At 42.1% G+C, this 14,557-nt stretch overlaps 2 protein-coding genes across 2 annotated transcripts; both read left to right on the top strand.

Moving 5' to 3' along the window:
* Positions 1-10,286: 10,286 nt before the first annotated feature.
* On the top strand, positions 10,287-10,598 carry LOC122541185 (histone H4-like). The gene has a single exon (XM_043677811.1). It carries the CDS (start codon positions 10,287-10,289, stop codon positions 10,596-10,598), a length of 312 nt encoding a protein of 103 aa, XP_043533746.1.
* A 2,543-nt stretch (positions 10,599-13,141) lies between these two features.
* LOC122541572 (histone H1.11R-like) lies at positions 13,142-13,876 on the top strand. Its single transcript, XM_043678404.1, has one exon. It carries the CDS (start codon positions 13,142-13,144, stop codon positions 13,874-13,876), a length of 735 nt encoding a protein of 244 aa, XP_043534339.1.
* The last annotated feature ends 681 nt before the right edge of the window (positions 13,877-14,557 follow it).

Genomic DNA, 14,557 nt, shown 5'->3' with positions numbered 1-14,557 from the left:
TGCTGCAGGGACACTTGGGTGAAATAAAGAACCGCAGGGGAGACGGGCAGTCTAGCCAAACAATCCCCTTGACTATCCAAAGCAATTTACAGCCACTTTAGGCCAAGCAATGAGGAGGTCCTCTGGTCTGCCCATCCACCCTTACATTCAATGGCTTAGAGAAATCAGGAACACGGGCTTAAATGAAATCTCTCTTTATATGTCATCAAGGTGATTATCTATCCTAAAACACAACATGCACAGCAAAATGTCAGGAAGGCAGCTTTTCGGCAGCAAAATTGGGAGGCAATGGCCTAGTGGCATTTTTGCTGGACTATTAATCCAGAGACCCAGACTTGGATTCAAATCCTGCCACAGCAGATGGTGGAACGTGAACTAAATTTAAAAGACTGCAAGTAAGAGTCTCATGATGACTATGAATCCATTGCCAATTGTCTGAAAATCTCAATTAAAAAATCTGGAATTAAGGCCTCATGGTGTTATCACTGGACTGTTAATCCAAAGACTGAGAGTAATGTCCTGGGGAACTGAGTTCAAATCCCTTCCCAGCAAATAGTGGAATTTGAGTTCTATAAAAATTTGGAATTAAGAGCCTTATCATAATTAGATTAGATTATGATTAGATTACATTACAGTGTAGAAACAGGCCCTTCGGCCCAACAAGTCCATACCGACCCGACGAAGCGAAACCCACCCATACCCCTACATTTACCCCTTACCTAACACTACGGGCAATTTAGCATGGCCAATTCACCTGACCCTGCACATCTTTTGGACTGTGGGAGGAAACCGGAGCACCCGGAGGAAACCCACGCAGACACGGGGAGAACGTGCAAACTCCACACAGTCAGTCGCCTGAGGCGGGAATTGAACCCGGATCTCAGGCGCTGTGAGGCAGCAGTGCTAACCACTGTGCCACCGTGCCGCCCAATTATGAAATCTATTGTCAGGAAAAGCCCATTGGTTTAGTAATATCCTCTGGGAAGGAAACTGCCATCCTTCTCTGGCCTGGCCTACATGTGACTCCAGATTCACAGCATGAAGTTGACTCTTAACTGCTCTCTGAGCAATTAATGATGGCCTATCCATATCCTGCAAGTGAATTAAGAAAAAAGGCAAGGAGCTACACTTTCTACTTGCTAGGTTTGAGGGACATCAACAATGCTGCAAAATTACAAACAAAATGCATGAGCAATGGCTGAGTATTCCTCACTGTCAGTATATGCTCAGAAGATTCCTCCAAATTGGCAATGTAATTCCTACTCTAAATGCTCAGCAACTCTCTCCAGTGAAAATCAGAATCATTTTGACAAATAAAAACAAAGTTTGATCTCAGCTGTATGTTTACTAAACTCAGCTGGCTTGTAGCTGATGTTTGGGATCAGTAATAGGTGCTGGGAGCAGGAAAACTTCTGTCATCACCATTCAACTATTTTACTGAACAATGCCAGTGTGAAGATAATGAATGAAAGGATGGAGCTCTGTCATCAGACGCTCATTTTTTTTCCATTTTCATTGAACAGCCTGCCAATGTTTCTTATCCTAGCTTGTAAGTTAAACACAGAAGAAGCGGGTAGACCTTATATTTCCTGCAGGTACTTTCAAGACTGAACCTGCCTTATTTTCAGATGATTAATTGTTATAATATGATTTATGTATAGGTCTCTGCATTTGTATATTTTATCTAAAAATATATGTGAGTCAGTGGTTTAGCATTTATATAGCCTGACTGAGGAGTGTGATAATTTCTCCCCCTAAGCTGACAGATGATGGACATTCACAGTTTCTCCAATGCCTAAATTATTGATGTCTTCGTTAATATAAGATCCTCACTGGAATTACCTGGACATGTCTGCAGAATTTCCTCAGGTCAGTGTCCTAGTCCCAACTATTTTCAGCTGCTTCATCAATGTCCTTCCCTTCCTCATAAGGTCAGAAGTGGGGATGTTTGCCGATGATTGCACAATGTTCAGCATCTTTCATGACTCCTCAGATACTGAGTAGATAGGCAGGAGGCTGGAACAATGCAGCAAGCCAGACATCATCAGGCGGTGGAAAAGTCACCGTTTTGGGTGTACTCGAAACATCAACTTCTCCAACTCCTGATGCTGCCTGGCTTGCTGTGTTTTTCCAGCTTGTCTACTTTGGATTCCAGCATCTGCAGTTTTTTTGGTCTCCTCAGATACTTAAGCAGTCCATGTTCAAATGTAACAAGATCTGGATAATATCCAGGCTTGGGCTGAGAAGTGGCAAGTAATATTCAATGCCTCACAAATGTCAAGTAAAAAACATCTCCAACAAAAGACCTTCTAAATATTTATCACCTGTTAAGAGTCAATGGCTGAATCACCCACTAACAATGTCTTGGGGTTGACATTGACCAGAAACTGAACTGGACCAGTCATACAAATACTGTGGATACAGCAACAGGTCAGAGTCTATGACTCTATTCTGCACAAATGAACTCAGGTTCTGACCATCCCCACTTGCCTAGATGAGTGCAGCTCCAACAAGACTGAAGAAGCTTGACAGTTTCCAGGTTAAATATTCTGCTATATTGGCACTACGTCCTTCACCTTTAACATTTACTCCCTTCATCAATAATGGACAGTGGCAGCAGAATGTACTACCTACAAGATGCACTGCAGTAAGTTACTTAAACCCTTTGACAGAACCTTCAAAACCTGTGGCCACTACCTCCTAGAAATACAAGGGCAGCAAATACTTGGGAATATCACTATCTGCAAATACCTCTCCAAATCATAAACATCCTGACTTTGAAATATATTTCTATTTTTTCACTGTTACTGGATCAAACCATGGAATTTCCTTCCTAACAACACTTTGGGTATCCTTCACCTCATAGACTGCAATTGTCAAGAAGCTAACTCAAGAAGCCTTTGCAAGGCCAATTAGAGATGTGCAATAAATACTGGCCTAACCAGCAACACTCGTGAATTAATAAGTTGTACCAAAAGAAATTGCAAGGTAAAATATTGGTGCAGGTTTTAGTTCTTAGAAGTTAGTGTGCTATAGAAACTGTCTACCTGCTTTCTACATAAATCGAGGTCCTTATCAACCATTACAAGTGTTTAGATCTACACTAACATTTTCCTCACACTTGGATGAAAGTGCCCTGTTTCATTATTATTCCTGACATTCCTCCACATTATTCCTAACTACACTTTTAATCTAATGGCTTACTATTTGGTCAAATGGTGAAATTACATGCAATGAGTTCTGTGGAGAGTCTCAATAATGAAACTGCTAATTCTGTTTGCTTAAAAATACAACCCCTCTGAGTAGGTCATTCTTCTTTCCTATCAAATGTGCATTTATTGTATTTCCTATTCATTCAATATTTTTGGGATGGGAGAGCTGCTCTGGAGCCAAAAGTGAACTGTGTATAGTCTTATCAGTTTTGCGGTTGCAAGAGCAGAGGAAATGCTGCATACTTTGTGGCAAGTAGCTTGTCACTTTATTCCTCCAAAACGTTTCATTATGAATCTTCAAAGTTCATGTTGGGGCTGTTTGCCATTAGGCAGGATGGATTTAGCACAAGGAATTGCAAATAATGTGGTAGTTGTCAGTAAAAATTGATCAGAACCCATCCCAGATATTGATTCAATATCTATGTTATGACTGAAATCTATACCATATACACAATTACAGCCTCAAACCATCAAGCTTCTTTTGACAGCATCTCCTTTCCATTTCTGTGACCTCCCAGAGGATAAAGCCGTAATAACATGGGAACATCAGTGATTCTCTATTCCCGTCAGAGTTACACGCCATACTGATTTGATTTATAGAGACCACAGAATTCTTGCAGTAAAGAAAGAGGCCATTTGGCCCTTCATGTCTGCTCTGACTCTTCAAATGAGTCATTCAGTTTGAGCCATTCCACGACCTTCTCGACATCATGGGCCAAAGGGCCTGTTCTGTGCTGTACTTTTCTATGTTCTATATTCTCCTTGTAACTCTGAATGTTTTTCCTGTCAAATAACCAGCTAACTCCCTTTTGAATGCCTCAATCAAACCTGCCTTCACCACACTCTCTGGCACTGCATTCCAGACCATAAAAGCTCACTGTGTGAAAAGGCCTTTCCTTTTTTTCTCACTTTTACTTCATTAACTAATTGACTGTGTCTTCTCACTCATGATCCTTTCACAAGTGGGAACAATTTCTCCCTCATCTATTCTGTACAGATCCCTTATGATTTTGAAAACCTCCATCAAATCTCCTGACAGTATTCATTTCCCCAAGACAGACAGTCTTAATAGATCAGATTCACTACAGTATGGAAACAGGCCCTTTGGCCGTACAAGTCCACACCGATCCTCCAAAGAGTAACTCACTCAGACACAGTCCCCTCTCCTATATTTACCCCTGACTAATGTACCAAACACAATGGACAATTTAGCATAGCCAATTCACCTGATCTGCACAGGTGAAGGAAACTGGAGCACCTAGAAGAAACCTGCACAGGCAAAGGGAGAATGTGCACACTCCATACAGATAGTCACCCAAAGCTGGAGTCAAACCCAGATCCCTGGCGCCGTGAGGCAGCAGTGCTAACCACTCAGCCACCGTGTGATCCAATCTGTCCCTCATACCAAGGATACTTCATCTAAGCTGTTTCAAAACCCTTGAACAGTACTGAGGGAATGCCAGTATCACAAGGGCTGTTGGTTTTGAAGAAGAAACATTTTCAAAGGAGAGGTAAATGATGAAATAGGACAGCAGTGGGGAAGTGTCTACACTCTATGAACAATCAAAAAATAAGAAATCTATGAAATACTTGCATTTGTACAGCTGCTCTCATGTCATTATAGTGCTCCAATGAAATAAGTTGAAACCACTATAATTTTCATTGAGGAATAGGTAAGTCAATTGGTGCACTAAGAAGGTCCCATGAGCTTAAATAAAGTATTGATGTTAGGGAACTAGGACAATGTCCACACTTTTATTTTTAAGTAAGACTATCTCCATTCACGTGACAAGCAAACTACAACTTAGTTTAGTACCTCACTGACAATAACTCACCACCAAAAAATGAAACCTTTCATTCTGTATACTTGACAATATAAAACCTCTGTGTAGATAATCTCTCTCTCTTCTTACAAAGGTCCATTTATTGCCTTTCCCATTCAATCAATGTTTTCAGAGATTGGAGGGCTACTGTGGAGCAGAATGTGAACTTCACATAGTCTTATCAATGTTATGTTTGCAAGAGGAGAGAAACTGCATACTTTGTGACAAGTAGCTTACCACATTACTCCTTCAAGACTCTTTGTCATGAATATTCAAGGTTCATGTCAGGAGTTGGAGATGCCTGTGTTGGACTGGGGTGTACAAAGTTAAAAATCACACAACACCAGGTTATATTCCAACAGATTTAATTGGAAGTACTAGCTTTTGGAGCACTGCTTTTGACAACTACCTGATGAAGGAGCGGCGCTCCAAATGCCAGTGCTTCCAATTAAACCTGTTGGACTATAACCTGGTGTTGTCTGATTTTTAATCATGTCAGGAGTGTTGCTATAGACTCAGCACAAGGAACTCTGTGACACTCCCTTAATACTTTAGAGAGGTCTCAGTTTAGACTATTTATATGCTTAAATTTGAGGAACAGATCTTTAACACTGTGATTCAGAGATGCTGCCATTCAGCCCCTCCATCCTGCTCTGTAATTTAGTCTGATTATGATCCGATTGTAGCCTCAACTCCATCTTACCTCCTGTACCCAGTAACCATTGGATTCCCTTGTGAATGATTCCCTTGTTAGTCACACACTGCGACTAATAATTTAAATGTGTGCAATGTGAGGAAAAATTCCTTTCAACAGCCAGCAGTATAAAGGAGGGAAGTGAAACCCTCAAGGCAAAATATATGATGGAGCCCAGAACAGGAATAAATATAAGATTCAGGGTGAATAAACAGCCAGGCTAGGAAAGGGATTAGAGAAAAGCAGGAGTTTATCTGAGATCCAAATAGAATTGATTTAAGTGTAAGGCTGTAATTGAGATTAGGGGTTAAAAAAAAGAGGTGCAAGCTTTTGTCACCAACATCCACATGGAAGATGGCTGATATTTCAAGGAATGATGCCAATGACAAGAAACTTGTGGTCACCTAGCTTAAATTAGCTGGGCTGCCCTGAACACATCTGGGGCAGGTCAGATGGGAGCAGATCCCAACCAGGTCATGGTGTACGATGGAAGATAGCAGACAAGGACAGAGAAAATAACCATGCAATGCTTTGAAATGTGTCAAGGACAGATTATACGCCACAGTTTAAATTATAGAAAATATTGTTGATTAGTTTAGCCAAGGACAACTCAAATCTGGGTTTGGGGAGGAAGGGGATGGGTGGGCTGAATGTTCTATTAACAAATGGGCCTGGGCTTTGGGTAGTGAAAAAATACTTGGAAGTCTTGGGAAAATGTAAAGAAAAGTCTCAGTAGTCTCCTGGGGATTTTAAGATGGGAGAGGATAGCTCCCTGCTTTTTCTAAAAATGTCCATTGGTGCAAACAACCTCGGGTTTGGGCAAAAGCTAAAAGAGGTCATAGTTTTCAGTTTCCCCCTAAAGTCGAACAATGTCAAGGTGTATGTTGCTGGCAATTTCCTCCTGGCGGTTTGCCCTTAATTAGGAGATTTGGGGAAACATTTTCAATTCCATTATGAGCTCAGGCTGTTTTGATGTTGTTTTTCCCCTATTTGGTAATTTAACTTGTGCGGGTGCACGGGTTTGAAAATTTTAATAACGCCAACGGGGGACGGTTTGTGACGGTCACGTATTCTCATTTGCATAATCGGATTGAAAACATAGTACACCGCTACAGCCAATCAGAGGTCTGCGTTATTTTAACCAATGGCGTTAAACTACGTCACCACGGTGTGTCCTTTTTTTCTCGTTCAGGATGACCCAAAGATAAAAATAAACTGCTCGTTTTAATTGATCAGCCCACACACACAGGACACCACATCAAAAACAACGACTTTGTTTCTTACAAATTATTCTTATTGCATTTTAATCAATTGATAAGCGGAATTCCTAACTGTTAAAAAGGATTTTCTTAAATGTTTAAAAGTAATATCGAGAATAATTCAATGTCAACATCCCAGTCTAAGTCTTCCCGCCGGCAAACGGTGCATTGTGTCTCTTGCACAGAGTTCATGTAAAAATGAAATTAGCAGGAGTGACAGTGCTCGCAGTCCCAACTGAGTTGTGACATCTTCACGGCTTGAAAAATACCCGTCTGTTTTATTTTCTGATCACGAATATATTCACATCTAAATATAGATCTCAGGGTAAAGGTTATACGACATTACAAAACTTAACGGATTCACAGAGTCGGTCTAGAAAAGATTTTCACTACAAGGCTTAAAATTTATGTGTTGAACTTTTCTAAACATCGGCATGTTACCAAATGCGAATAATTCTTGTTTGACTACATCAAATGTGCGGGTTCACGGACACGTTCATCCAATTTCGCCGGAACATGAATAAGTTGTTCTTAACTCCCCGGGAATTCAGTGAACATTGTAAAAGGTCGTGACGATTTGCACCACGGTTGGTATTTTATGCAGCAGTGCATCTTTATTTCGTGACAAATTTAATTAAATTTAACGAAGCGAAACTGAGGAGCAGTATTAAGATCAAATATTTAGCACTCAAAACAAAAATGATACGGATATTGGAAATCTGAAGCTAACATAGAAAGTGTTGGAGAAATGGAGCAGGTCTGTCTCATCTGTGGACCCAGAAGCAGAGCTAATGTTTCGAGTGCAGTCTGACCCTTGTTCATAAAAAAAGCCTTCATTCTCAGCGACCTGGTTTCTGTTTCCGCGTTCTGATTTACGCCGTTTCTAATCATACTCAGTAATCGAACCTGAATCTTACTCAATAGTCTTAACTAGATGCACTTCATCTATACAAGTTTCCAACAGCTATCCTTAACACTGATATTAAATAATTAAAACTTAGGTTGTCAAATCAGGAATTTCCATCCTTTTAAGGCAAGGGTTGCACATATTCAGAGCTTTTCTCCCAATTCTTTGATGCTTCTATCCGGCCTGCTGCCCATTTGTACAAAAGCCAAATGCTGTGAATGTTGGAAACATGAAGTAAAAACCTGGGAAAAAAGGGAAAAACTCAGCAACAAAGGAGAGATAACAAGGTGGTTCCTATTGAAAGATCTTTTATCAGAATTGAAGACAAATGGAAAATTAAAGCATTTTAAGAGTGCGAGGGAGACAGGAAGAACCAAAGAGAAGACCAGAGTTAGCATGGAGGCCAGAGGAAATTAAATATCAAAACATTCCATGATGCAACAGTCAAACATTGAACATAACACATAGTAGCAGGAGCAGGCCTTTCAGCCCATCGAGTCTGTTCCGCCATTCAATGAGATCATGGCTGATCTGATAAACTTCAGTTCCATTTTCTGACTTTTCCCATAACACTTCATTCCCTTAATGATTAAAAATCTGAGTATTTCAGCCTTAATGACCCACTCTTTCCTCCTCACCACTATCACAAATGTGCGACCCCTTACTCTGAAATTATGCCCTCTGCTCCTAGACTCTCCCACAAGGGGAAACAATTTCTCCATGTCTAATCCGTCAAGCCCTCTTAAAATCTTGTACGCTTCAATAAGATCACCTTTCATTCTTCTATATTCCCTAATGAACCTGCTCTGAACTGCATCAAATCCCAGTTTCCTTAGACAAGCTGTCCAAAACTGTTCACAGAATTTCGGTTGTACAGTTAATACTTTGTTCGAGTCAAACACTCTTATTGGTGCAACAGTCCCATATAGCAACATCGACATGTTCCTGGGTGTTCAATCCTCGCGTCAACTAAATAAAGTATCAAGGCCCGACTGGACTCCCACTATGAATCAAGAAGCAAGCAAGTTTAAGACTTCAGCACTTAAAACATGTAGTGGGTGGAATAAGCTGTGGGACATGAAGACCAAAAAAAAATCCAGATCGTTGTTAAGAGTTAGAGAAAAAAGGAGACAGTGTGATTAAGTGTGAGTGGATTACTGAAGACATAGAAGAGAAAATTATGACAATGGTCTACTTCACTCTCAATCGGAACAAGGCAGGAATGATCAGAAAGTATTTAACGAAGGATGGAGACAACATCGATAATAAGGTGTAGAGCAGCAAGAGGTCATTCAGTCCATCGAGCCTGCATCGCGATTCAATGTGCTTATGGCTGATCTGATCATCTTTAACTCAATTTTCCTGCCTTTCCCCCTTATAATCCTTGATTCTAATTTTTTTTTGTTTAAAAATCTGTCTATTTCAGCTTTGAATATACTTAACGGCCCGACGTAGGCAGCCCTCTGTGGTAAAGAAATCCATAGATTCACGGAGCTCTGAGAAGACGGAGTTTCTACATGATGCGAAACAGTTGCTTCCCTTACATTCATCACTGACTCTATATAATGGTCGTGACTGGAGATCTCTCTAGAGTTGGAGAAATAATCAGAATTTGGATGGAATCAGTTTGGATGGAGTTGAGAAAACGATTATTGAAAATACGCAAAGATTCACAAGAGGAGACCAACCTTCTGGAGGGCAGCTTTCGTTTTCGAAATTGTGAGATTATGACATGAAGAAGGAATATGATACGGCCAATAAAGAACGTCGAGTCGTTAAAATATTCAGAGCTGTTCGCCGAAACATGCACACCGATCACAGCAAATGATATGTAATAGTACTAAGTTTTAAAAGTAACATTTGCCCAATTCCTTTCACTTTAGCCGGCAATTTGAGTTAATTATTTTATTTTCGAAAATACAATACAAAAATGGCAATAAGGTGTTTGCGGGGGTGGGGATGGGCGGTGAAATTGTGAGGCTTGAAGAAAACGTGTAAAAGACGAATAGAAAATAGAAACACATTTTTGGTGCCCCTCGATCTCAACTACCCCTCCTTCCAGGATGTGGACCTGAGCTTAACCGTAAAATGTACAGTCTCTTTGTTAATACATCGGAATAAAATCATTTCACAAGAATAATCAGTTTAATCTGGCTGTATTGCATCTCACTGCATTTCAGCAGTTTATGGGTTGGTTAACAATGAATGATTATTTTGCTCATTCAGCACTTTGATACATTACGTTGAACAAGGACGGGCAGCGAGAGCATCGCGGTGTTCTTTGACTCCGCCCCTTTTCCCTCCTCACCCAGGTCCGCGCTCACGGTATAAAAAGATGTTGGATTGTGCGTTCACCTGTTCTTGCGAGCGCGTCTTATTCTTTCGCTGGTGATGTCTGGCAGAGGCAAAGGTGGCAAAGGCCTTGGTAAAGGTGGTGCCAAGCGGCACCGCAAGGTCCTACGAGATAATATTCAGGGTATTACAAAACCAGCTATTCGTCGCCTAGCTCGCCGTGGGGGTGTTAAGCGCATTTCTGGCCTTATTTATGAGGAGACTCGTGGTGTCCTGAAGGTTTTTTTGGAAAATATTATAAGGGATTCCGTGACTTACACCGAACATGCTAAGCGTAAGACTGTTACCGCCATGGATGTGGTTTACGCTCTCAAACGCCAAGGACGAACTCTCTACGGATTTGGCGGTTGAAAGCTGTTAGTAAAACATCGGTGGAAAGGCTCTTTTAAGAGCCACAAGTTGTTCTCAAGAAAGCTGCGGACCCTTTCCAAAACGGCTATTATCAACATGGTAGTCACAATTTTAACTTGCGCTTGCCACCTGAAAAACCTGGTTATTCAACTCTGGTCGATTGATGTTTAGAACGTTAATATGTGGCAGTATTAAACGTCAAGGAAGCTTTACAAATGAAAACCCAGCTCCGTGCATTCGCAACAATTGTCAGGAGCGGATGGTCCATCTGTGTCTCCACAGATCTCCGTTAATAACAAGCAGCTGAAAGCACTGGATACTGCAAGAGATATAGGTTATTCAAATATTGCAGCAATACTAATGAATGCTTACCCATATTTCTCCCGAAACCATTGAGGTGCAGCCAAAAGGTTGAGATTTATCCTTGCTATAAGTCTCAGGTTACCAAAGCTACATAAATCCTTACGACATGCATTTGCGAGGAGGTGAGGAACCAAGATTCATCCTCAGGTTAGTGTATGTCCTACTACCAAAAATAATTGAGAGAAACGTGTACTTGTAAAGCACACTATGTGACCACAAGTGAAATGGTCAGACACAAGCAGCTTCTGTCGTATCCAAGAGAACAAGAGACAGTGCTGAACATTGTGTTAAATATTTGGAGTCTGCTCCGACATTCAATAACAAATAGTGCTGGAGAAACTCCAGGTCTAAAAGCATCAGTGGAGAGAAAAACACTAAACGTTTCGAGTCCAGGACACTTAATAACCATTCATTTAGACTGAATTGGCTGCCTCTCCATAGCCATTGATTCCCTTGAATATTGATCTGTCTAACACAGACTTTAAGTAAGTTAAAGATGCAGCCTCTCCTACTTTCTAGGGAACGGCTCCACAGACTCAACTCTAGATGAGTGATTAAGTCCGAAACATCGACTGTCTTACTCATCAGAAGCTGCCTGACGTGCTATGCTTTTTTCCAGCTGTACACGGTCAGCCAAATGTGGCCACACCAACACTCCATACAACTGCAGGAAAGTGGCCCTAAGTTTGTACTCCATTTCCTTTGCAAAAAAAGACACAATTTGGACAAATCAATCCATGACAGCTCTGCAGTCAGCCCCACTTTTTCACTATACCCTTAAGCCCAACAAGGCCGTGAGTGGTCACCACCACTAATCGTGTCAAAAAAAGTTCTTCTTATATCGCTGCCCATATCATTAGCCAAACAAAAACTTCAATCCGTGGCCTTGCAACGTTAGCTAAAAGGAAAAGCTTTGTTTACCCGATCCAGATCTGCCATTGTCTTGTACAACTCTTTCAAATTACCTCTTCATTTCCTGTTCTCCCTGGAATGGAGCCCCGGCTTCTCCAGTCTAACCCTGCCGCTAAAATCATTCACTCCGGTAATCATTTTGGGAAATATCCTCTGGACTCTTCTCACATCCTTTCTGAAGAGTGGTGACAAGAAATGGACAACACAACTCTGGTCAGGGCTTCATCAGAGTTCTATAAAGGTTCAGCTTTCTCCTCGTTTTTGTGCTCAATACGTCAATGCATGAAGCCTAGAGTCCCATTAAACCTATTTAGAATTCTTTAAGTGATTAATGGGTGCCATTATGTATAAATTGCAACTCCTATTTCTTCTGCCAAAAAAGTATGTGCATTTTCTTTATTTGGAGATGCCGGTGTTGGACTGGGGTGTACAAAGTTAAAAATCACACAACACCAGGTTATAGTCCAACAGGTTTAATTGGAAGCACTAGCTTTCGGGTGGTTGTGGTCCACCTGATGAAGGAGCGGCGCTCCGAAAGCTAATGTGCTTCCAATTAAACCTGTTGGACTATAACCTGGTGTTGTGTGATTTTATAAAGCTTATCCTTGTTTAATTATCAGCCTCCCGGTGATCTGCTCGTTGCATCGGACCATGGATTGGCATCATCCTCATTGTCTTTCAGTTGTTAAATTGTGTTCTACAATGATTTAAGTCATTGATGTGTTTCTTGAGGAAGCTTGTGCATTCAACCGAAAAGTTGACCCCCGACGTGCCAAATGCCTACGATAAAATCATTCCTGCAGTAAAGAGTCTTTCAAGTTCCACGATCCACTGCGACCGGGCCTCCCCACGGATCAGCGAGACCGAGACCTCCCCTGCGATCTCCGGCCTTAGCATCGGTCCTGGCCTTGGGTCTGGGCACAGTTGCAAACGGGAGTGTACCGAACAGAAAGTGGTCGCTAAGACGGATTGATATCCCCTCCTGGAAGGAGCCTCCCCGAGCAGCGTTCGGCGCCGCGGGTGACGTGAATGACCATATCCCACCAGAGCGGCGGAGGGCAAGCACAAACTGGGCAAGCGCGGGACTGTTGGGGGTGTGGCGGGTGGCATCGCACCACTGTCCGTAAGCAGGGCGTGCGTCTCCCAGGTCCGCACCGCGGCTTTAAAAAGCGCGGAGGTGGGGCTGCCGGCTCCACATACCCGCCGCGGTTGTGACTGGAGGGTGTGTGGGAGTTGTTATACGTAAAGAGCTATAATCGATTAATTATATGGCAAATACCGAGTCGGATGGGTTGGATTTTTCCGCTTTAGTGGATTCCCCGCCACCAGCTCCTCCTTCTCCACCCCCTCCGCCACCGCCTCCTCCAGACGAGGGCGAAGTACTTGATATTGCTGTTGCGGTGAAGAAGAAGCGCCGACCGTATCGTCACAAGAAGTTTGGCTGCACGGTAGCTGAACAGATCATGAAAGTAGTGGCGGCCAATAAAGAGCGCCGGGGTTTGTCGGTGGCTGCTATGAAGAAGCTGTTGTCGGCCAGTGGTAGTAACATTGGGCACAACAGCTCGCCGCATAACCGGGCCATGCGGAACACGGTTAAACGAAGTCCCCTGGTTAAGACATCGGGCAGTATTGGTGCATCGAGGTTGGCCCGTATGGGTGGAGGAGTTAGTAGCAAGCTAGAAACCTGTTCTCAGAGAGACTCTAAGAAAACATTTCCTCAGAACCGTAGGCGGAGGAGACGGGTAGTGGCCCGGCGGAGGGTGGCAACGGTGAAGCGACCGTCCAGGCCCCGAAAAGTTAGAAAGTGGACCGCACAGAGTAGGAAACGACTGAGTGCTTTGAAAAGGGGTGCGCGAATGAAGAAATCACTTGATATCCACTCGAGCTCCCAACGTTATGGTGAAGAGTCCGGTACCCACCCACAGCTTGAACCTAATCCCCGTCCCTTAGCCAATAGCGGAGAGTCGACGTGTGATAAAAACGGCTCTTCTCAGAGCCTTTGACTTCACAAAAAGGGGCCCTGAACAGGACATTATACAAATACTAAATGTATTAAGACACATCGTAAAATAAAGCGTTTTAAAGATATTTTGTGTGAAAATTAGCATTTCAGATTGTTATCAATAAAATGTTTTATTTATACTTTTTCAGATCTTTAAAATGCCTCCTGTTAGGTAATTGAGTATTGAAACCAAGCCTTAGTTACATTTAACATCCCAAATATGGTCAAATTTCATAGACATGTGCGACGAAAGAGGTTAAAATTTAGCTACCCTTTCATTTACACATTATTCCTATGGCACGGTGATTTTGTTCCATTGCCATATTGCAGGCATTTCTCTAAACGTAAAGATGAAGGCAGGGCACATGTAACTCAATGTAAAACTCCACCTTAGAGATCCCGTTTTCCCTTTGTCATATTTCAATTACATTTGTCAACTCAGCCTTCCAAATCCGACAGATTCTCTTTGCCTGTAAAAATATTGAAAATTATGGCACCTAGCCAGATTTTTGATAAAGAATCACTAGATTCAAATGTTGACTCAGTTTCTCTCAGCACAGATGCCTTCAGACCTGATGAGTTTCTCCAGCAATTTCTGTTTTTTTTTGTCCTTAGGTAGGAAATGGTGCACTTTGAGACAGTTAACGTTACTGCTTTCCCTGCAATGGGTCAGTCCACTGGT

This window comes from Chiloscyllium plagiosum, chromosome 37 (assembly GCF_004010195.1).
Source record: "Chiloscyllium plagiosum isolate BGI_BamShark_2017 chromosome 37, ASM401019v2, whole genome shotgun sequence".
In the NCBI taxonomy this organism is placed as follows: Eukaryota; Metazoa; Chordata; class Chondrichthyes; order Orectolobiformes; family Hemiscylliidae; genus Chiloscyllium; species Chiloscyllium plagiosum.
This window is presented reverse-complemented; position numbering and strand designations above follow the sequence as displayed.

Coding starts and splice junctions, on each gene's coding strand:
- LOC122541572 (XM_043678404.1), top strand. CDS start 13,142: ATGGCAAATACCGAGTCGGATGGGTTGGATTTTTCCGCTTTAGTGGAT.
- LOC122541185 (XM_043677811.1), top strand. CDS start 10,287: ATGTCTGGCAGAGGCAAAGGTGGCAAAGGCCTTGGTAAAGGTGGTGCC.